Source organism: Callorhinchus milii, unplaced genomic scaffold (genome assembly GCF_018977255.1).
Source record: "Callorhinchus milii isolate IMCB2004 unplaced genomic scaffold, IMCB_Cmil_1.0 Scaffold1, whole genome shotgun sequence".
Taxonomy (NCBI): Eukaryota; Metazoa; Chordata; class Chondrichthyes; order Chimaeriformes; family Callorhinchidae; genus Callorhinchus; species Callorhinchus milii.
The window spans coordinates 15382871-15406421 of record NW_024704742.1 but is presented as its reverse complement, the minus strand read 5'-3'; the positions used below and the strand labels follow the sequence as shown (position 1 = coordinate 15406421).

Sequence of the window (23551 nt, the reverse complement as noted above, 5' to 3'; positions counted from 1 at the left end):
TCGGCAGATGGGACGAGGATCCAACATTGAAATCCCTAACAGATTGCATTGATATTCTAGTGCTGGCGTCGATTTTGTTTTTCTTTCCTATTTCAATGTTATTGTGATAGTTTCCAAATCACCACTGATAACAGTTCCCGGAATGCCCCCCAAACTGTCCAACTGCTCCCCACACAGCAACTTCTGATGGTCTTTTTTTATTGCTTGTATGTGGCCACTAGATGGGGAACAAGTACAAAGCAGGTCACGAGCTGCCTTTTTTGTTGTTTCCCTTTTTACTCAAGACTTGGTTCCACTTATTCGAAAAGACTGATCCAATTCATCACTGTAAAGATCCCAGATTTGATAGAAAGATCTGCAAATTGTGTTCGCTTCCCAAATCCGGAGTCACCACACCACACAGCAAAAAAAAACATCCCGTGAAGTGCTTTGAAACCTTTAGACGAGGCACTACTGTATATCAAATGCAAGGTTGGTTTATTTGCAAGTTTAACCCTTCGTGAATTGTTACGAACCGCGCAATACACATATGCATTTGCCCCATGTCCATGTTTCAGTGTATTTATTCAACAATCTCATGCATCTGTCGGGTTGTCTTGCTCTGTGGGTTTAGTATATAACTCTGCAATGAATCGCGGGTCAGTCAATGCAGTAAGTTTTATATTTTCAAGTATAGATACACAAATGGGAGGAATGGGCTTTTAATTGGCAGCAAATGACCAAAGCGTTCAGCAAATAAAACATAACGATCCACTTTGTATATTGAAAAAGTTTACAGTCTGTGTTCTGGCTTAAAGGTCAATCGATCTTGTGCTCTCTGGTTCTTTCTTTTAATAAAATGCTTTCTCTCTCTCTCTCTCACCTCCCTTCCTCTATCTTTCTCTCCTGCCTCCCTTTATCTTTCATTCTGTCGCCCCTTCCCTGCCCAATCCATCACTCTGTCCCGGTCTCACCATCGTGTTAATGAAATAAAACGCTTTTGTCGAAGGGGTTGGTGGGCGAGGTATCGTTTAGCACAATTTGTCACACTTTTGCAACCTCCTCAATCTAAAATCGCCGTACAATGAAAAGACATTAGTATTGTCCCTGTGGTCTGCTCCCCCGCACACACACACACACACACACACACACAACATAAAAGTCACAGTATGACAATAAAAACACATTACTGATGTCAGTGTCACACTGTGCCCCCCCTTCACACACACAGACACAACATAAAACAGGCCGCCCTGCATTTCAAGAAAATATATTGTGACAAAAATGTCCAGCATGTGTCTAATATCGTACAGGGAGAACATAAAATAGATTGCATTAAAATGTGAAGAATTAAGACAGTACTTGTCTTTAAAATCGTTTCATTTTGTCTGACCGATAAATTGCTGTTCCTGTTTGGGTGCTGTAAAGTAATAGCACTCGGGAAAAAGGCTCTCTCCCATCTGAATGTTTATTCATTGAAGAGGGAAATAAAATGAATGCAAAATAATCCGGTGGTTTTAATTCTAAGAGCTGCAATACAGGTCAGATGTAATGTGTGAGAGGCAGGCAGGACGAACATGGGTAGTAAATACAGACCGTTTATGTCAATCTGCGAATTTATTTTATTAAAAATCATATTGCACGCTTTATAGCATTGCAGTTGTAAACATCTGCGCGGTTTGGAACCCCGCACCGCGTAAACCGTTTCACATGTCACGGTTTAAAGCACTGCAGTGTTTAAAACGGGGCACGGTTTTAAAGCACGAAACGGGTTGTGTGTGTGCGGTGAGCGATGGTTCTTGTCCACTGGTTAGTGAGGACGGCTGTGTGTTGCAGCGAGTGCTCAGCTCAGCGGTGCGGCAGCGAGTGATCGGTGCGGTGTGTGGAGCGGCTGCCGAGCGGGTGGGGGCTCCATTCATAAAGGGACGGCGGTGGCCGGAGCTGCTGTGTGATTGGCCGCTCCGCCAGCAGCGCGCTCCCGGATTGGCTGGTCCCGCGGGCTCTCCGCCCTCCCAATTGGTGTGGGAGTGTGGCCGCGGCGCGAGTGGTGGGCAGCGGCGGCGCTCCCCTTCCCATTGGTCAGCCGCCCGGTACCGAGCGGACCGACTACTCTCGGGGCTCAGTCTGCACCACACGCACAAGTCTCACCTTCATTGCTGAGGGCAGTCAAACCGGAGCCTTATCCTCACACTTCGCCCCCATAACACTTCTCTGTGTTCAGGCTTCACTTTGTCCCCGGACTTCAGACAACAGATATATATATATATATACACACACACACTGTTCTACTCACACACACCCACACACACATAAACTTGATTTTCTCAGGCAATCGTTCAGAGGGGTGTTTTTTTTTCCTTTGCATTTTCACTTAAATCTGCATTTTAATCTCCTCCCGTCTTATCTGTTCCTTAAAACAAGTGTGGAATTTTAAACGAGAAAATCCGGCTGGACTACACAGCAATCCAAGTTTGCCGCGACAAAATGACTACTTCAAGGTAAGAAATCTTACTTTCCAGCAAACAGAGAAGTAATTCGCCTGTGGGTTGCACTGTCAAAAGTCCCAGTAAAACTTTCTTGCGTTCTGGTGGGACATTCACGTTCAGTACTCTGCGTTGCTTAAAGACAGTTGTTGAGCTTTTATTGTTGCCCTATTTACTATAACTGGACAAGTCTATTCTCTGGCGACGACTGCTTGGAAGTTAAGCATTTGTCTATATGTATGGAGACATATATTTATTTATGGAGCATATATATAAATGTCAGCAGCACTGACGCTAAGGTGAAGCAGCTCCTGCCTCGAAGCAGTGAATAGTCTTCGCCAGTCTGGATGGTTTGTATGTTTTGGTTAAACAACCAACATCTGTCCTGGAAACTTTTCTCAGATCATATTCCGCTTTCCGTTTAAAACACGGGATTGGGGAAGAATAATATGTTGCCATTCGTGCTACATTTTTAAATAAAAAGCTGTGCGCAATTCACTAATCTACGGCTGTTGACCACTCACCGGCACCACTTTTTTATGTAAAAAAACAAAAATTGTGTCTAAAATAAACCTTAGGTGAATAAACGTCGGTTCTGACCTGTAAAGTAGAGCGTCAAAAACAGTATTGGAGCAGTATTGAAAGGAGGTCGTTTGCACTATCCTCGCCTTGTGGCTCCAGCTCTCCAGGACTCTATTGGTGCTTTTCTTACCATGGATTTACGATGGGGGAGAATTGTCACCAGGTCTGTCTCCATCTGCGTGTGTGTATGTGTGTGTGTGTATGTGTATGTGTGTGTGTGTGTGTGTGTGTGTATGTGTGTGTGTGTATGTGTGTGTGTGTGTGTGTGTGTGTGTGTGTGTGTGTGTGTGTGTGTGTGTGTGTGTGTGTATGTGTGTGTATGTGTGTGTGTGTGTGTGTGTGTGTGTGTGTGTGTGTGTGTGTGTGTGTGTGTGTGTGTGTGTGTGTGTGTGTGTATGTGTGTGTGTGTGTGTGTGTGTCAGGGTGTATTGATACAACAGCATCAGTCAGGCTCACTGTAAATCACATGTGAACATTACACAGGTATGCAGTGATCGAGCCTGTGTGAATACCACCACTATTGCAAAGAATTTTTAAATTGCGTTTTCCGTTGAAGGAAAGACGCGATCTATTTGCATTAACCCTTCCAGCGCCGCGCGGAATACAGGAACAACTGCGCTTCATAAGATGATCAACTGAGTTTAGTTCGTGGACTCGGCTTTACAAAGGGTTTTGATGGGATGGTAGCCACCGTAGCCTGGGCGGAGGGGGAGTATATAGATAATAACGAGTACAGTAAATGCAAGGATTATTATTAATACGTTTCAGATGCAATTGGAAACGTCATTAACATAGTCAGTTACAATCATAACATCTTGTGTTATTCCGTTATTCATAGTTATTCAGTTTTTAGTCTTTATCTACAAATCGGTAATAACAACACGAAGGGATGACTGAGCCAAGCTTTTGATGCAAGTTTTTTTTTAAAAAAAGGAAACGGCTGTATAACATCAACAGTAGATAATAACCTCAACATCTTTCAACATCCTTCCGGTAAATCCTTTTAATATCTCTCTCTCTCTCTCTCTCTCTACATATCCTTCCCGTTTTCCTCCTCCTTTCCTGAAGCTGGGGTTCGACTCAGTCTGTGCCAACCACATCCTCCCGCACTTCATTCAAGTGCCCAACCTCCATGTGTCAGCCCGGTGGGAGGGTGCGCCCGGGGGGTGGGGGGGGGGGGGGGGGGATAACACAGCCAAGAAGCCCCCTCCTGCATTCATTCATTCACTCAACCTCAAGATGTGCATGTCTCCCCGCAGGAGGTCATTGGATACCCATCAGGTTTGAAAACCCGTGGTTATTCTTTCCTCTTCCCGGATCTATCTGTGGCATGTTGCACCCACTTTGACTGAGATAAATTAATCCACAGGGCAGTTACAGTTCCGGAGAGGAACCGAGCACTTTCCAGTTCTGTGATGAATCAGTTGGTTGCACACTCGGCAACGTGTGTAAGTAGCCACTCAATCACATGGGGAGCTTTCGTGAGAGGAGGTTGTGCAAAAGTCCAGCTAATCACAAGCCAGCGATCTTTTCCCGGCCTCTGGAGGTCCCTCTTCCCTGTAGATTGATTCAGTCTCCAGGATCGTTTGGACGATGTTGACACTGAACACAGGAAATCGTAGATTAACAGCTCTCTAACTCTTGAGTCCTGGTTTGTTTTGGCATTGGTTAGTTATAACCTCTGCATTGGTTAGAGAAAGCAAAGGATCCTTTCGGTCACAGTGTGAGTTGTTGGGCTCAAAAATCCGTTTCTCAGAACATTGCAGATCAGAAAGTACAACCCGGAGCTTTCCATTATTTACGCCCAATTTTTTTTCCCTGTGTTAAACTTTCGTCGAGGTATCCAGACATAGTTCGACGTTTTTATTCGGGAGTGAGACTCAGCTAACTTGACAATTTTCTTTCACAATAAACAAACAAAAAATATGCCCTCCAAACCTTTTTTGTCTTGAAATTATCCCCAAAGTATTTTTGTTCCAGATTGGCATCAGTTCAAACGCGGTCTCAGGGGAATCCCATAGTTTAAGATGAAACATTATTAATGATCGGTTTCAGTCTTGTTATAAATATGAAAGGGATTCAACGGACCTTTACATTTTGGGGGGAAATTGAAGTTTTAACAACACGACAAATGTTGCTTAATGTTCAATTTGGGAGTGCAGTCACCGTTGTCGATCTTCCCTGTGAGCTGTAAACCCTCGTCAGTCGGTTATTTTATTTTCCATCTTGCCCTCTGGATACATGCCCCGAGCTGGTAAATGTCCCGATGTAAAATTGTAACTAAAGCTAATGTGAATATCAAAGCGTGTGTCTGGCGATTCCCTGTCAGTGTTTATGACTGAGCTGGAACACATTAATAGAGGCAAAGTAGAGGAGGATTTCAATTCCGATTTGGCCCCCTGCAGAATTTTTTTTAAAAAAGACAATTTTAATTTGCTGTTTGCCATTAATAAAAAGGTGCTTTCAAAGATTAAGTTTGTTTTGAAATCCAACCAGACTCGAATACATCTCGGTTGCAAGGATTGCAAATTCATTCTAGAGATTAGAATTTTTTTTACAAACATACGCAAACAAAATGTATTCGAAAGGGCTGTTAATTACTTTCAGATCAGATCAATGGAAATCCACACTGTGCACACAGCCCGCGTCCCAGGTCATCTTGAAAGGAAGTGGGTTTGTCTGTGTGGAAGAAACCCTTCGCTAAATATAATACACGGTTTCCTAAATGTGTACAAATACTTCCTTCACTCAGTACACGATTGGAATGTGTATTTGCCACGAAAAGATAAATTCTCAACTGTAACATACCGCGCTGCAAAGGAACAACGGCACATAAGAGATTTCTTTTAACTTCCTGAATTAAAAAAAAAGTTTAAAACGGTTACAAAACTCCTGCAGTTCAGATTTCAACTGTTTTAATCAGCAGAGTTGTGGCTAAGTTTCAAACGCAGAAGGAATAAAGAAATAATGGGTGCTTTGCAAGTGCAACCTGATCCCTGCTTCTCTCCATCTGACAACAGGCGAGCTGACCACTGCATAAATCAAAACAGAATCAAACGCCACTCTCTCCATGTAGGTTGTAAAACATCATTGCTGGCTGTTGGTGTTAGATGTAGACAATCATCGGGAGGGTGTGCGTGTGCGTTACCAATGCACATACCATACTTTCAATTACCACTGAGAATATGATGAAATACAACCCTTTATCAGCACACTCGCTTCCATCAGATTTGTAGACCTGACGTTACAGGAACTTTGAACTTGATGTCTTTAATCGTTTAAAAAAAATGATTTAGAACCGCGTTTCCCGTGTCAGAGGTATCCAGGACTGTACCTACCAATTTCTGGTCTGCTTCATACTGTTCAACTCAGAGCAGGAACGATCGCCGTGACTATCAATAAATTGGCCACAACAAATATATCAATAATAACACAACACTTGAAAGACGATAAACTTGAAATAACTACTTTATACACTTAATACGTTTAAGAAAGTACGGAAAGACTTCTGAAACTTTTAAGCATTGGACCCCCACCACTTGCGAGTACGAAGGATAACTCCTCGTGATATAAACAGCACATCATTTACTTCAGATGAATTACAGACGGACAGGTTGAAATCTTCGCATTCAATCTGCGTTGATCCTGACTAACTTTCCAGTTCAATGTTACTGATTTGTTGTGGAACTATTCGGGATTTATTTATTTAATGTGATTATCTCGCTCAGGATTAGACTTGGATCCTGCATGTGAAGGCGTCGGACTCAGTTCACATCTTCTATCTCTCTCTCTCTCTCTCTTTGGGTCTGTATCGAAACTGTTCTTTAACCTAAAGCCACACACACCTGTCCACGGCTTCATTTTATTCAGACAGGTTCTGTGGTAAATGCGATTTCACGGCTGCACCAAGAAAACAAATCGTTTTAATCCAGAAGGGCTGAAGGTGGCACTGTGAATAGTACGAGTCCAGAGACAGACACTTGTCAGCACGTACCGCTGTTCACTGACAAACACCTCCTGTTCTTTAGCTTTTTGTCTCTTGTTCTTATCCACCGCGCCTGTCACTTGCTCTCTTCTCACAAGATCATATCTTATTCTCTGGTTGTTTCGTTCGTTTTCTCTTGCTGTGTCTTTGTTACTTTGTGTTGATTTCCTCTCCGTTTTCATCCCTCATCTCCCCCTTTCCTCTCGGTGCTGTATCTCTCTCTGCATATGAGCGCTCCGGGACACTACCCTGTGTGAGGGTCCCCATATAAATGCAAGTTGTTGTATGTCTTTTGGTCACTCACATCCTGGCTGTTTGTGGGACATTGCTGTGCGTAAATTGGTTGCCCCATTTCACTGCAAAATACACAGCACGTTTCGTACTGTACTTTGGGACGCGCTAACAGACAGTTGACATGGATCTGAAATCTGTTGACACCACTGCAATGTAACCAAACAAAACGTTTTCCTAAGCAGCAAAAAATCAGGCAGTTAGCTAATTTAATCCTCACGTTGAAACTCGACTAAATAATCTAACAGTTCCAGTCTAACATTTGAAGCCTAAATCTCTTTGAAGTCAAAAACCCAAACAAGTTGCGCCGTAATTCAATGTTGAGGTTTGCACGATGTTACCAATGGAGCGTCCAGAAGATCCATAGCTGAAATGTTAGACTATTTATTACCAACAAGCCGAATAGAGCGGGTTTGGAACTAGACTCCATTCTGCTCAAACCAACTCCAATATTATAATTATAGCATATGTTCACAAGGAGTGCCACAGAGATGAAATACCCAAATTTTCTCGCCTATTATAATTGACTTTGGAGAATAAGAGTAAGGGGACAGTTACTTACATTGGCCGTACGCACTATGTAAGCGTTATGTTTCCAATTATAGTGAAAATCAACTTAAAACCAATCACAATACATGGCTTCAGAAAGGCAACTTTGTCATTAGCAGAGAGTGCCAGTGAGGTATCATTTATACCGTGAATCATAAACCTCTGGAAACCTTTTAAATTCCCTGAAACGCTGAATCGTTTTTGTTTATTTAACTTCAATGATACACAAAAGAGGGCAGAACAAAGTTGGGGATCTCGGTGGTAGGCACTGCCTTGTAATTTTCTCTGCACTTCCATATCGTTCTGCTCCGTTCCCTGTAATAAAACGCTGGACTTTATGTAATCCAGATGCGGCGCTTTTAAAGCAGAACTTGGCATATTCTGCTATGTAACATTTTCAGGTTCATCTCAATCCCATTCATGCAGTAAGGAGCCCAGTGCAGAGTTTGGCTCTCGACAGTTTACTGCGCTGAGTGCGGAATGTTGCGTTTTACTGAGGAGTGGGCCGGGGCCGGGGGCTGGGGGGGCCGGGGGCTGGGGGGGGGGGCGGGGGGCTGGGGGGCTGGGGGGCCGGGGGCTGGGGGGGCCGGGGGGCTGGGGGGCTGGGGGGCTGGGGGCGGGGGGCTGGGGGGGGCCGGGGGGCTGGGGGCTGGGGGGCTGGGGGCGGGGGGTCTGGGGGGGCCGGGGGGCTGGGGGGCTGGGGCCGGGGGCTGGGGGGGCGGGGGCTGGGGGACCGGGGGGCGGGGGCCGGGGGGCGGGGGGCTGGGGGCTGGGGGTCTGGGGGCCTGGGGGGCTGGGGGCCGGGGGGCTGGGGGCGGGGGGGCTGGGGGGCCGGGGGGGCTGGGGGGGCCGGGGGGCTGGGGGGCTGGGGGGCTGGGGGGCCGGGGGCTGGGGGCTGGGGGGCGGGGGTCTGGGGGGCGGGGGTCTGGGGGCCGGGGGCTGGGGGCCGGGGGGGGGCTGGGGGCCGGGGGGCGGGGCTGGGGGTCTGGGGGCGGGGGGCTGGGGGGGGCCGGGGGGCTGGGGGCTGGGGGGTCTGGGGGCCGGGGGCTGGGGGCCGGGGGTCTGGGGGGGGGGGGGGGGCTGGGGGGCTGGGGGCCGGGGGCTGGGGGGGCTGGGGGGGGGGGGTGGGGGCGGGGGGGGGGGGGGGGGGGCGGGGGGGGGGGGCCGGGGGGCTGGGGGCCGGGGGGGCTGGGGGGGCCGGGGGGCTGGGGGGGGGGGGGCCGGGGGGGCTGGGGGGCCGGGGGGCTGGGGGGGCCGGGGGGCTGGGGGGGCCGGGGGGCCGGGGGTCTGGGGGCCGGGGGTTGGGATGGAAGGGTATCTGGATTGACGGGAACTCACAGGGAGACGCGCCTTCTCAGTGTCAGGTTGGGGGGGGGCAGTGGGGATGATGTCTCCATCACAGATCGGTTGGCACTGACGCAAACGTTTCTGTCCCCGGAAAGCGGTCACTTTACACTGTCCAGAAAAAGGAAAGTCACTCACACTCACACACTGCCATCTCGGGACTGTGTAACCCAATCCCTCTCTTGTTTGACAAGACCCGAGTGTTAGTTTCAGCTGTTGGAGCTGCTGCTGCTGATGAAGTGGGGACTGTCTGTCAGCGCAATGTATAATATCTCCTATTTTATATGTCAGTTGCGATCGCGTCTGATATTTCCGTTTGGTGGATGACTGTGAGGGACATGAACACGGGATTGGCTTTTTGCATTGGAACAGCTCGGCTTTTGGAACCGACACCGCAGAATAACATCAACCTGAATAACGTGCACATACAACAACAACAACAACAACAACAAGATTACATTGGTATAGCGCCTTTCACGTAGGGAGGACGTCCCAAGGCGCTGAAAATATCGTTCACAGCAATAAAATAAATGGTGCAGATGCTCTTCTACGATTAAAACAAACAGTCGCACAGCTCTTCTTCGAATTAGACGTTGTTTATTATTAAAAGAAACTGTCTAAGATGAGCAGATGGCTGCTCCCCCCTCTCCTCTGCTCTCCCCCACACCGCCTCGTCGCGTTGCCCCTTTAATTGGATCAACAGGAGGTGAGATGTGAGGAGCACCGCAGCAGTGAGACTTTCTGGCAAACAAACTGCCTCCCACAATGACAAGCTGTAAAAAGAGAGATGTGATGTGAGGGCCTTGGCATAGAAGTCAATCTGTCAGAACATGTTTATGGGGTTCACAAGGAGGACAGGCGCTTAAACCCACCACTAAATGCCAGGAAAGTATTTGCTGGGACCGATCAGTACCAGGACCCGCGAGGTTCAGACCCCCATCACTTCTCATTCACTTGAAAGTTGAACCTCACTCATTCCGGTTTGCAACACACAATCCAACCAGTTCGGTTTGGGCGCAAGTCATTCTGCGCGTTTTCAGGGGTGTTTTTGTTTCCGATTCCTAACCCTGGTTCTGGTTGTAAATTTAGCCTCTGATATTTCCCCGATGAGGCCAAAGTTGCCAGTGAGTGATATGTTCAAAAAGAAAAAAAAGTGGAATAGCAACATTGAGTTGGATCCTTAAGCGGTTTATTCTCTCCATTTACATAGAATTCTAGTCTTTGTTTTCTTACACCTCTCACAATGATTAATCCAATGTTTTAAGATTAAATAGATTTAAAAAGGTTTCTTTCTCATTCTTTCTTAAAGCGCTCTGGGACGCTGTATCAATGCATGTTGTTGTCATGTGTTCCTTCTCAAAACCCTCTTAAATGATAATAAAAATCTTTACGTTTGATATACTGGCCTTACTACGTGGTCAAAATGTCTGGAACAATTTACCGTAAAGTGTGTATGAGTAGGTAAACATGGCAGCCAAATAATGTACAGCAATGTCTCACAAACAGCCATTTAGTGAATGATCTATTTTACTTTGAGGATTGTTGGCTATGCCACCAGGTGAAACCAGGTGAAACTCCCTTCTCTTTTCAAATTATGCCATGGGATCGTTAATGTCCACTGAACAGCCATGATGGGACCTCGATTTAACATTTTATCCAAAGGATGGCACTCCTGACATTGCAGCACGCAGTTATACACAAGTGACAAGGTAGACTATGAGCTCAAAAGTCCTGCTGTGGGACTTGTGATTCGGAAGCAAGTGTGCTACCAACTGAGCTAGGCTGACACCTTGTATTTGATAATTATTGTATTCGGAATGATGCCTTGTCACATCATTGCAATGACTCAAAGTGTTTTATAGGATTTACTGTTTGTGTATTTCAGGCAGATTTATCCCTCCAGCGCATGATAGTCCTGGAAGCTGTTCACTTCTTAGTTTTATGTTAAGATAGCCATGGATCGAACTTTGATGGAAGCACCTTTAGTTTAATTGAGTGTTACCATAAAATGCATTTCTCAATGGTAATTAAGATCACCCTCAAATATTAGGCACAACTTCAAAAATGTATGTGTCTATTGGATACATCATATAATTTGGTCATTCAATCCACGACTGTGTGTGGGACACTGCTGTGCGCAATTGGCTGCCGAGTTTCATCCACAAAACACACATCACTACACTTTACATTATATTCTGTGAAATGCTTTGAGATGTCTTGAAGACAAGGTAAGGCATTGTATCAAATGCAAGAATTATTATTATTATAAATTGTGCACCAATCCTGAAGCTATGTACATATTTTTGTATGTATGTAGATATGCATTTACTGTGTGTGCTTCTTTTAGTGTAGATATATATACATGTCATCCAAAGACTGGAACATCATCTGGATTTTTGTGTGCATGTTGAGTGTGTGCGTATATTTTTGTGTGTATAATAGGGACACATGTTTTTGTATGTACAACATTTGCAGGTATATTGTGACATTTCTGACTGATTATGTGCCTACATTTGTATATGTATGAGTACGAAAGGGTGAGCACACATTTGATTGTCTATATGAAGGCATGTCCTGTATATGTATTCCTATGTGTTGATGTGCATTTTTATAGAAGATTCTTTTTATATGGGGGCAATTTGAAGTCTTGTTGCTCTGGTCGCTAAACTCATAAGGAAAGACGCCACAGTAATTATTTTTATCAGAGGTTGATCTTTTGTTGTCTAGAGGTTCTCCCACACACTTTATTGGAATATCATCCGGGAACAGGAAAACTAATTAATGATTATGGGGCTGGGGATAAAAGAACTGAAATCAGACAATGATTTCATAGCAAACTATCATTTCCACAGAATGTATGTATTTAATTTCAGTTTGTTTTATTATTAAGGAGAAAGTAACTTTGAGGTAAATATTGAGTAAATACAACTTCATATATCTACAACATATGGAACTCAAACTTCATTGTAGTTCCACAAACATTGAATACATTCTCCTGTGGCCCAGGACAAGCCTGTAAATTTAGTAATGGATTTATTATATTGCAGCCGTGCTTAAAAGAAAATGCTGCCTGTAACCATAGTGGTATTGTTGCCTCCAGAGGCACTTACCACAACCTCCTGAGGTGGGTCTATGTCCCACCTTCAGGAACAACTGCAGCTGGGACAACAAGGTAAACAGTCCCTCCTGTTACTTCCAGGTGTGCTCGCCATTTTAGACTTCTGGCCACGGAAGTGCTGAGCTGTCAGCCTGTCCTGAGATGCCAGAGATGCAGTTTTGGCATGGCTGGCCTGTATGATCCTTCCTCATAGATCAGGAAAGGTCGGTCTACAGCCAGAAAAGTAAAAGTCACAACTTGTTATAATGGCTTGCAGAGCAAAAAGGGTGGGATCGTAATCTCAGAGGCCTCAAGCATTTCTGGTAACTGTCTCAATAGTATCCTACAAATTGCACATGACACAGTTCATCCTCTTAAAGAAGATTTCATAGGGTCATAGAATCTTACAGTACAGAAGGAGGACATTTGGTACATCACCCCTGTGCCAGGTCTTTGAAAGAACTATACAACTAATCCCGCTATCCCGCTCTTACCCCATAGCCCTGCAAATTTATAGAATCATAGAATCCTACGGCACAGAAGGAGGCCATTTGACCTAACTCCAAAATTGTCGTATGGTTTTTGAAGTTGGAGAGGTAACCTGCATCATCACTCAGGAGGATAATACCACTCTCCAACTTTGTAACACTACTATGTTGTTTACAATACAGTGACCGCAAAATAACATTTCTCGGAAATGATGGAGTACACAACCAAATCTTCATGTAATGAAGGTCCACTCACTGGTTCTCAGGTCTTCTCATTCTTAGAATAAACTCTCTTTTCCACAGCCCCTCATTCAGTTTCCTCTCTGTACATAATTGCTTAAGAATCTCTAGGGAAACAACTTCCTCAGAGTTATCACTTTTTAATTGTAAATCAGGCAAGGAATTTCCTTGGCAGCAGGGATACAGCAGAGGGGGCAGAGGGGGCAGTGCCCCCTGCCAGGTAACTGATATTGACTTACTTGCACCTCTGAACTGAATCATTCTTTTCCCCTATCAGAAAACGATGTGGTATCTCTAGTTAAATTTAAAATGAACAGAAGGGAAAACTATATTATATTACTTCTTGCATAAAAACGGAAATGAATGAGTAGAGCTGCAAAATGATACGGAAATAGGAAGACTATGATCAACAAGACAAATAGTTTCAGACGCTATCTTACACAATTATGGCCTTAATACACAGGGCGTGGGTGGGGTGTTGTTAACTATCATTGATGCTAACTGTGTGATTTGTTCCCCCAAATGCATATTTGTGGAAGTTCAGAATGCCTACCCTTACCATTTGTTTAATTTTGTGCTTGCAAATCTTTATAATAATAATAATCCTTGCATTTGATATAGCGCTTTTCATGTCTTCTCAACGTCTCAAAGCGCTTCACAGATATACTGTAAAGTGAATTGGTCGTATATTTGTGGACGAAACAAGGCAGCCAAAAAAAAATCTTTCTGCTTAAACAAAGAAAAAAACACAAAAGACAGTCTCTATGTTTGCAGCTGCAGAGACAGTTATGTTAGAAGGCTGATTGTGTTTTATCATTGTCCAATATTGAAACTGGAAATTGCTGGCCGGCGGCTGTGGTTCATGTTTAGCTGCAGAACTCTAGTAGTGTGTTCCAAGATTTCATTTTCTTTTCTCAGATTTTTTCTTCAAGCATATATCATTAGTGCAGTAATGACATTGTACAGAGGTTTAAAGGTCTATTTATAAACATGTTTCCTGCCAATGTCAGTCATAACACCATGAAGTTATTTGTTAATAAAATAATGTCATTGTATTGCTTTCATTTGACATGGTCATATCACAATGATGAAACTAAAAATAAATAAATGAATAAATAAATGAATGAACAAATAAATTTGTTCACCCAATCCACGACTATTTGTGGAATGTTGCTACGCACAATTTGGTGCTGCATTTTGCCCACAAAACACACAATGACTACTCTTTACAGTATATCTGTGAAGCACTTTGAGACATCTTGACAACGTGATAAAGTGCTATATCAAATGCAAGGGTTATTATTATTATTATTATAATTATTAACTAGTGTCTTCTGGAAATTAGTGATTTATTTTCTCTGCTTTGAACAATAATGCATCACAAACTAATAGTCCAATGTTATTATTTTAAAGCTACTTGTTGTAAAATCATTATAACAGTATTTTTTGCATTGTTAACGCTGACTTGAAACCAATATTGTCTTTATTTCAGGACAATGCTGACTGTTTCCTGGGCAGTGGCATCGCTGTTGCTGTTAGCAATGAACCCCAGAGCTCAGAAGCTACCAACAAGAGACGAGGAACTCTTTCAGATGCAACTTCGAGACAAGTCTCTCTTCCATGATTCATCTGTTATCCCAGATGGAGCAGAGATCAGTGGCTATCTTTTTAGGGACACACCTAAAAGGTAACTTGCAACTATGTTATAAGAACAATATCTTTACTCTATCTTAATTGGTGGAGTCCATGATAAATAGAGATCAAATCATAACCAGACAGAAGGATATTTACTAGAACATAGTTTGTACCAGTTGTTGAATTGCTTTATTCTTGCATTGATTTGCTAAAACCCATATTAAACTCTCAGCTTTCTATTCATTATCACCTAAGTGAAGTTGAGTACACTGCTGGACACACTATCAGCTACTGGATTGAATATATATCCAAGCTACTGGTTTGTGGAAATTATAGTTAAAATTACTCCAAATAATGCATTTGCAAACTGAAAGCATATGGTTTATTCCTTGATTGTAGCATATTATGTTTGGACATTCCAATCAATCTTCTTTCATATTGTTTATCGCCTGAATGATGGAACCTATAATACGCAATCCCAAATGCTTTTAAGTTTAGAACAGTGCATGAGGGATACCAACATGCGTCATGAAATTGCAGAACCTTGGTCCACACATAATCACAAAATCAAGTCTGAGGGTCAATCAAGATATCAAGAAAAAAATCTTTTTACATGGATAGTATGTTGATAATACGAAGTTTGAGGGTAACTCAACTAACGATAGGGTTCATTAGAGCTTTGATGTACTGTAGAATGGAGAAACAGAATGCAGCTTCAAGCCTGTAATATCCCCTATAATACATAGAAATTATAGAAATATTTTAAAATGGAATAAAAACACAGACCTTTGAATAACAAGCCTGATGCATGATCTGCTCTCATTAGACTGCAGAGATCCGTCTAATGCTAAGAAAAACAGTATATATCAGTGAAAAATGGAACAATCACCCTAATCTAAGATTCTGCATTTGTTTTATTTCAACATCAAATTGCAGAAAATATCATTGTAAATCCATAGGACCTGTGGAGTAAATTGAAATGTTACAGTATCTATTTCCTGCCACTTGATGGAGCTCTATTTACATAGCTTTTTGCAGTATTTTTGTGTCAGATGCCAGGGTCAGGCAGATCTTGGCAAAAGTTTTGATTCTTGGGACAGGACCATCATCCCAACAAACATTTCCTCAAAATGTATGTTATTGTGTGTAGAAATGTACTTTATAAATGATATCCACATGCATTCATTTACGCTTCATAGTCACTATATTTTCTTTTCACAAACTTTAGAAAATAACCTATCCATTGGTTTTCTAAGAATTTTATAATTTTTCTAAGCTAAAAAAAATTCTAAATTATACTTTAACGTGAATTTGATCAGTCAAGAACATACAGTTGCTTTTGATCAAGTAAGTCTTTCGGCCCATTTGATCTCATCCCTCCAGAATACCCACCCTACCATCTCCCATCACAGCATGGCACTTGTTTTTAAATGAGTCCAGCATCCTGGCCTCATCCAGATTTCCTGGGAACCTGTGTCAGTCATTAATTTCCTTTGAGTAAAGAAAACACTTCCTGGTGTCTGTCCTAAAATTTCCTCTAACAACTCTAAACCTATGTTCTCTTACTTTACCGTCTCAGTACAAGATCTTCCAACATGCATAATCACCTAAATATTTTCATGCCTAGCCTAGATATAAGTAAATTGTTCTTTGCTGAGCCATTCTATGTAAAGGAAGGTGATTTATTTATGTAAATTCTGAAGGTCAGCTGGCATCTTGTGAGGTCCTATCCCATTACAGTAATTGTATGCTGTAAGCGCTAAGTTAGAAAATACATAAGATCAAACAAATAACACTCTTTGTTAAGGTACATAACACATCAAACATGATAAATTGTATTCTATATCAATCAATGAAACCTAGCCATTGCTGAGGTTCAGTTGACAAACATAAGCCTCCATTAACTCATATTCACAATTTTGGGAAACAATGGACAATCATTTGCTGTTTGCCATAATACCAAATGTAGTTACTAAATTTCATATTCAAAGTTGTTTTCTGTTCATTTCACCAAATGACTTAATTAGTGGCAATACGTATCTGTATGTGGCCAGATTTTCGTCCAAATTTTCCAGTTTCCATTGATTATTTTGAGACGCGAAGTATCTGAGAAGCAGATTTTACTGCTTGCACTTTTCTTTTGCAGATATTATTTTGTGGTTGAAGAGGACAATACTCCCTTATTAATTACCATTACACCATGTGACGCCCCCTTGGAATGGAAACTAAGTCTTCAAGAACTGCCGGAAGAGTCAAGTGGAGAAGGTTCTGGTAAGAGTGTTGATGAAACAAAAAGCAATAAGATGAGAAATAAAAGATTAGTTCCTTCAAAATAAAATCCACATAGTTGGTGGAATTTGCTTTCTCTTCAGTCAAATGAATGTCACTGAAAAAATCTTGTAAGAAAAATAACTTAGTGAGTAAAGGCTCTGATCTAATTCCAATTTTAAGAGTAAAAATGTTTAGGATAAACATTATTGAAAATTATTTTACAACTGCGATAAAGCATAAGCAGCAACAACAACAACTTGCGTTTATATAGCACCCTTCAACCCGGATGGCGTCTTGGAGCACTGGGTAAATTGGTAAACAAAATCACTAGGTAAATTGGCATAGATAGCTCACAGTCTAGCATGATTTGTGTATTAGTGGAGGAGCACTCTATGGTCAAAGTGCCATCCTTCAGATAAGATGTTAAACTCTAGTCCCGTCTGCCCATTCAAGTAGATGTCAAAAATCCCAAGACACTATTTGAAAAGAGAAGAGAGTTTCTCCTGATGCCCTGGCCACAAACCCTGCCGATACAATTCATCATTACCTTCATGGTTGTTTGCGAGATATTGCTTTCACAAATTGGTAGGTTCTTTCACCTACAAAATATACAGTCACTACACTCTGCAGTAAATCCTGTGAAGCAATTTGAGACATTTTAATGACATGTTAACTCACTGTATCAGATGCATGGATTATTAGATAATTAGATATTTATCAGAAAGATTCTAATCATTAAAAGATTAGTACCATAGAGGCGATCTGTAGTCAATACAGAAGACAAAATGGCTTAGTTTTATTCATGTTAAGTGGAAGCAGCTTGTCTAGTTACTACATGCAGATACACAGTCGATATCCAGCCATACAGACTCTTAATTTGAAATGTCAGCAACAGCAAACTGAGCGCTTGGAACTCCCCATGGAGGTATCATCCATATCTTTATTGTATCCATTTTGTTTCCTGTACTGCATGACTTCACTTGGATAGAAGCCCAATGGAAATAGGATTTCAAGCTTAACTGGGATATTGTGCATAAATACCTTCACTAAATAAATACAATTTAGATGTAGAAATAATCTAGTCGACAGAGATCAGTAGCTATCACCTACAGTAAACATTCTGCCAGGTTGTAGTACAATCCTGACCTTGAGCCTTGCTAAAGAAACTTGCAGAACAATCCTAGACACATCTGTGAACATTTAATTTAGCCGTTGGCAGTGTCTTTTACAACTAAGCCGGCATTTGTCGCACGTGATACACAAATTGCTTATGTGGAGACTAGGTTTTCACATAAATTACTACATGAAAATAATATAGTGGCCTTTCAGAATAAGCTTGTACATTTCCCATGAATTTTCTACATTTGGTCTTTTATGATTATTGAGCGATCTAATTGCAAGATGAAAAATTATTTTCCACTGAAGGTGATATATTATTGATGTTATTGTGAACGGTGCAATGTGTTTGCTGATGGATTAGGGCATAAATTATTTATTAAAGCCCAGGGGGAATGCTGCTCTTTGTGGCGCTAGGATGAATGCATTTTGACAATATCTAATTTTTAGCATTTTATAACAATTTCTGAATAAGAAATGTGTAATTACCTGAATATATAAAGTTCAAATGTGCTAAAATGTATTCAGGACATTCCATATTTTAGAAATTTGAAATTACACATTTCTTATCAAGAAATTTTTTAAGAAATACTTTATTAGACACTATAATTAGACTAGCAGATTTGGTGAGCACTTGATCATGCAGTTAAGAAAGTTATAGGTTCAAATCCTGGTCTGTTTTTTAGTTAACACTTTAGGATACACCAAGAGCACACACTTGGTGAGTTTAGAGTTACAAAAGGCAATTTTAGGACAGATATCAGAAAGTTTCTCTTTACTCAGAGGGTAATTAATGACTGGAACAGGTTTCCAGGAAGGGCGGCTAAATAAAGGAGGAAAAAGTTAATCAGTACTTCCACTCTTGAAGAGTAACCAAAGGCTCCTCCTGGAAGAATATGTGGGGACAATCGTAGTGATAAATTCCCCTTTGGTCAGGATTTACTCTTTAAATTTAGATTTAAATTTATGTAACATTTCAGTGCATCCAGAATTTGACAAATTCTTAGATTCTTTTAAGAACTGCCAGAAAACTGACTTCAGTTAAGCCTGAATTCAACAATTTGCAAATTCAGGATGATCTAAAATGCAACATAAATAGAGTCAATCTAGAGCGAGGTGGAATTTCTCCCACAAGTGAGGAGAGGATCAGGCTCAATTGGATGCCGTGTGCAATTGGATAGTCTCCCAGGACTCACTGTCAAGGCTCACATATAAATTACAACTGTGTGGACAAGGTACCACAGGGTAATCAGGATCCGTGTAACCTTACCTCAGTAGAAAAAAGATTTAATTACCTTCAGGGTAGAAAAAAGGGAGGGAGAAAATTATATGAGAACAATTGGTTGTGAGAAAAAACAAAACGTAAAACCTATATCTTCTAAATGCACTTAATGTAACATGACCATAAAGTGTGAGAGATCCTTCCGGGTCCTCTATTTCATATAATAAATAATAATCCTTGCATTTGATGTAGCGCTTTATCATTTTGTTGAGGCAGCTCAAAGTGCTTGACAGGATAAACTGTAAAGTAGATTGACTGTGTATTTTGTGGGCAAAACGCAAGAGCCAATTTGTGCAGAGCAAAGTCCCACAATCAACCATGGAGCGAGTGACCATTTGCTTTTATTTGGGGGATTGTTGGCAGGAGACAAGGAGAAACTTCCTTCTCTTTTTGAACAGTGCCATGGAATATTTAACGTCCACTTGAACTGGCAGATGAGACCTCATCTGTTTAAAGTCTCATCTGAAGGACAACATCTCCAACAATAACACTTGTTGTTTTGTTTCTTTGAGCCATTAGAAGATAATTCATTTTAACGTATTGCTGCATTGATTTTAAATATACATTAAATTCATGCATTTTTAATAATATTTGCATTTGATATAGTGCTTGTCACACACGGGGAGAATGTTCAATTTGCTTCACACAATTAAGAAAATATAATAATAATAACAATAATAATCCTTGCATTTGATATAGTGCTTTTCACGTTGGGAGGACGTCCCAAAGCGCTTCACAGAACACACTGTAAAGTGAATTGACTGTATATTTGTGGGCGAACGCGGCAGCCAATTGCGCACAGCAATACAGTCAATTTGCTTTACAGTATATCCTGTGAAGCACTTTGAGACATCTCCAAAACATGATAAGGCGCTATATGAAATGCAAGGATTATTATTATTATCATTTACTGTGAAGTGTAGGGACTGTACTTTGTAGGTGAATTCGGTGGTTGAGAATAAAAATAATAAACTTGATTGCAACGTGTTGTTTCTTCTCAATTTATCTTGGAATTTAACTGTGTTCCCACTCATTTTACTCTTATTCCTTAATTAAATATCGATTCTGAAATCAGTGTCTTTACCAGGAATTAACGGCTGTTGGCAAAACACTTGGAAACTCTGTATTATCTTCCAATTATAAATAATTAGGTTCAGAAGTTAGCATGTTTGAACCAGAAATATCTCATCATCACCACTTTTAGAGATTTTCATATGATAATGTAATGCAGAATGCAGGAAAGGAGGGTTGAAATTTCCTCCTGTTCTTAGTAAGTCAATGAAAATTATGCCCTAGATTCCTGAATCCTGTCAATCCAGACACCTTCATTTTCACTTCAATCAGAGGCCCACAACGCCTACAAACTATAACATATATATTTCATATCATATATGTGCATTGATGATCCCATTGCATGTGGAATAAGAATTTGTTTTTAATCGTTGGGGAGGACATTGTTCTGAGGTAAGAATTTCCACCAAGTTAATATTCATTTGGCTTTCTTTTTGTCCACAGGAGAACCAGAGCCACTTGATCAGCAGAGGCAAAAACAGCAGGTACTGAATGAACTAGGAACTGATCTGTACTCTTACAAAGGCAATGATGTTGAATCCTTTGCAGCATCCAACTCACCATCCGGTTTGTACCGTTTGGAGCTGATTTCAACAGAGAAAGATACAAATTTCAAAGTATATGCAACAACTACTCCTGAATCAGATCAACCTTATCCTGAGCTTCCGTATGATCCACGGGTAGATGTGACTTCGCTTGGACGTACAACTGTCACCTTGGCTTGGAAACCCAGTCCTACCCTCACACAACTGAGGCAGCCCATCGAGTACTGTGTGATCATCAATAAAGAGCATAACTTCAAAAGTCTTTGTGCAGTGGAAACAAAATTAAATGTTGACGACGCCTTTATGACAGCTCCTAAGCCTGGACTAGACTTCAGCCCCTTTGACTTTGCTCATTTTGGTTTTGCTTCGGACAGTGACTATGGCAGAGAGCGATCGAACATGGCCAAACCAGTCACAACACGGATGTCTCGGCAAATGTCTAGAGGAAGAAAGGTGGACCTTCAGCAGATCTGCATTGGAAACAAAAACATTTTCACTGTGTCAGACCTGAAGCCAGATACTCAGTACTATTTTGACATTTTTGCGGTTAACGCCATCTCGAATATGAGCACTGCCTATGTGGGGACCTTTGCTAAAACCAAGGAGGAGACTAAGCAGAAGACAATGGAGCTGAAAGATGGGAAAGTGACTGATGTGTTTGTTAAAAGAAAGGGTGCCAAGTTCCTGAGGTTCGCTCCTGTCTCCTCTCACCAGAAAGTGATGCTCTATGTGCACTCATGTTTGGACACTGTCCAAATCCAGGTCAGAAGAGATGGAAAGCTGCTGCTTTCACAGAATGTTGAAGGTGTCCGCCACTTCCAGCTGAGGGGAAAACCTAAAGCCAAGTATTTGATCAGGCTCAGAGGGAGCAAGAAAGGTGCATCCATGCTCAAGATCCTGGCTAGCACCAGGGCAAACAAGCAACCATTCCCTTCAGTACCTGAAGACATGCGCATTAAAGTCTTTGACAAACTCCGTACTTGCTCTTCGGTGACTGTGGCGTGGCTGGGCACACAGGAGAGGAACAAGTTCTGCGTTTATAAAAAACTTGTGGAAAACAATTACAGCGAGGAACAGAAGAGAAGAGAGCAGAACCAATGTATTGGACCCGACACCAGAAAGAAATCTGAGAAGGTTGTCTGCAAATACTTCCACAGTCAGATCCTACAGAAAGCAGTGACTACAGAGACAATCAGAGGACTACAGCCTGGCAAATCGTACCTTCTGGATGTTTATGTCATAGGACATGGAGGACACTCTGTCAAGTATCAGAGTAAACTGGTAAAAACAAGGAGGTCTTGTTAGTGACTCCATGTATAGACTCAAAACTTTATTGAACTATGAACATTATTTCACTAGATGAAAATATACAGACTGACTACTTATACAGCTGAGACGTTGCAACATGTATTTGTACTATTTAGAAAGATATCTACTTGTATATTTATGTTTACATAATTCAATGGTTATTTGAAGAGACTGAGCCTGATGTACCCAGTTAGCATCTGGCCCTTGCAGTTGCATGTTCATAAGTCATTTGCCACATCTGACATTGAATAAGATTGGTTTACAGTGACTGGAGAAGATTCAAGTGCTGTCACCTTTTGGATTTCTACACTGCATGAACTGCATCTAAATTATTTCATCATTCAAAATTGCTGAAGCAAGCCGCTTTATCTAGCTGCCCTGTTAATCGTACATGCAATATAGATCATAGGAAATCTGTAAATTATTTTATAAGAATAAAGTTCAGTCTTAAATGTCTATGTTTTTATGATTGTAAACTTTAAGAATCATCCCATTAAAATACAATTCTAACTATCTGTTTGACAAACGTCAGCTTCTATTTTTTGGTGGTGAGAGGAGGAATGGGTTTCTTGGCTTCACATGTTACAATGGCTCATTTCTTAACATTTCAAAGATATAGGACTTCTCAACATTTGTGTTTGCATCTTACGTTACATCTGTTTGGCATTTCATATTTATTGTATCTCTTCAATAAAACTTGTGTGTTCCTTGTAAGTCATAAAAAATCTTCAGAAATTACAGATTGGAAAAAGATAGATGGGGTTATGAAGTTGTACCATCAAAAGTGTGTGATTTCTGAATCAAGAAAGCGTCAGAACTAAACTGAATAGCAGGGAAACGGAGAGCCCAAATTATCCTAGTTCTCAAGAATGCACTCAGCTAAATCAGTTGGGAATATTATACCAAACTTCATAACATTAAGCATCAATTCAGTGACAAGTACAATAAAATTTCAGAGTAAAATAGTATAATATATATATTGAGTTTGATATGTACAGTATAATGCATAATTAAGGAGATATTAGTCAGCAACAACAACATACATTTATATTGAGCCCTTCACATAGGGTTGCATTTCAGAACACTTTCCAAAGTCGGAGTCAGATCATGTGTTAGATTCAGATCAATATCTTCCAATATCTTCCAGGCCATCTTGTTCCAGGATTAGGTGATTAGGTGATTAGGTGAGCACAGTGAGTCCCTGAGTATGCAAGAGTATGCACTACATTCCAGATTAACAGAAATGTTCATGCATATGTTGAACTTTCAATAGTTTGGTTTGGAT

General features: G+C 41.5%; 1 protein-coding gene across 1 annotated transcript; it reads left to right on the top strand.

Moving 5' to 3' along the window:
- Positions 1–2094: 2094 nt before the first annotated feature.
- ndnf (neuron-derived neurotrophic factor) lies at positions 2095–22777 on the top strand. Its single transcript, XM_007891487.2, has 4 exons — positions 2095–2477; positions 14531–14725; positions 16820–16944; positions 20858–22777. Exons 1-4 carry the CDS (start codon positions 2464–2466, stop codon positions 22261–22263), a joined length of 1740 nt encoding a protein of 579 aa, XP_007889678.1. The 5' UTR covers positions 2095–2463; the 3' UTR covers positions 22264–22777.
- Positions 22778–23551: the final 774 nt, after the last annotated feature.

Bases quoted from the DNA above. Each gene is read 5' to 3' on its own strand.
- ndnf (XM_007891487.2), top strand. The intron at 14,726-16,819 runs GTAACTTGCAAC...TTTCTTTTGCAG, and splicing joins TTTAGGGACACACCTAAAAG to ATATTATTTTGTGGTTGAAG. The intron at 16,945-20,857 runs GTAAGAGTGTTG...TTTTGTCCACAG, and splicing joins GTCAAGTGGAGAAGGTTCTG to GAGAACCAGAGCCACTTGAT.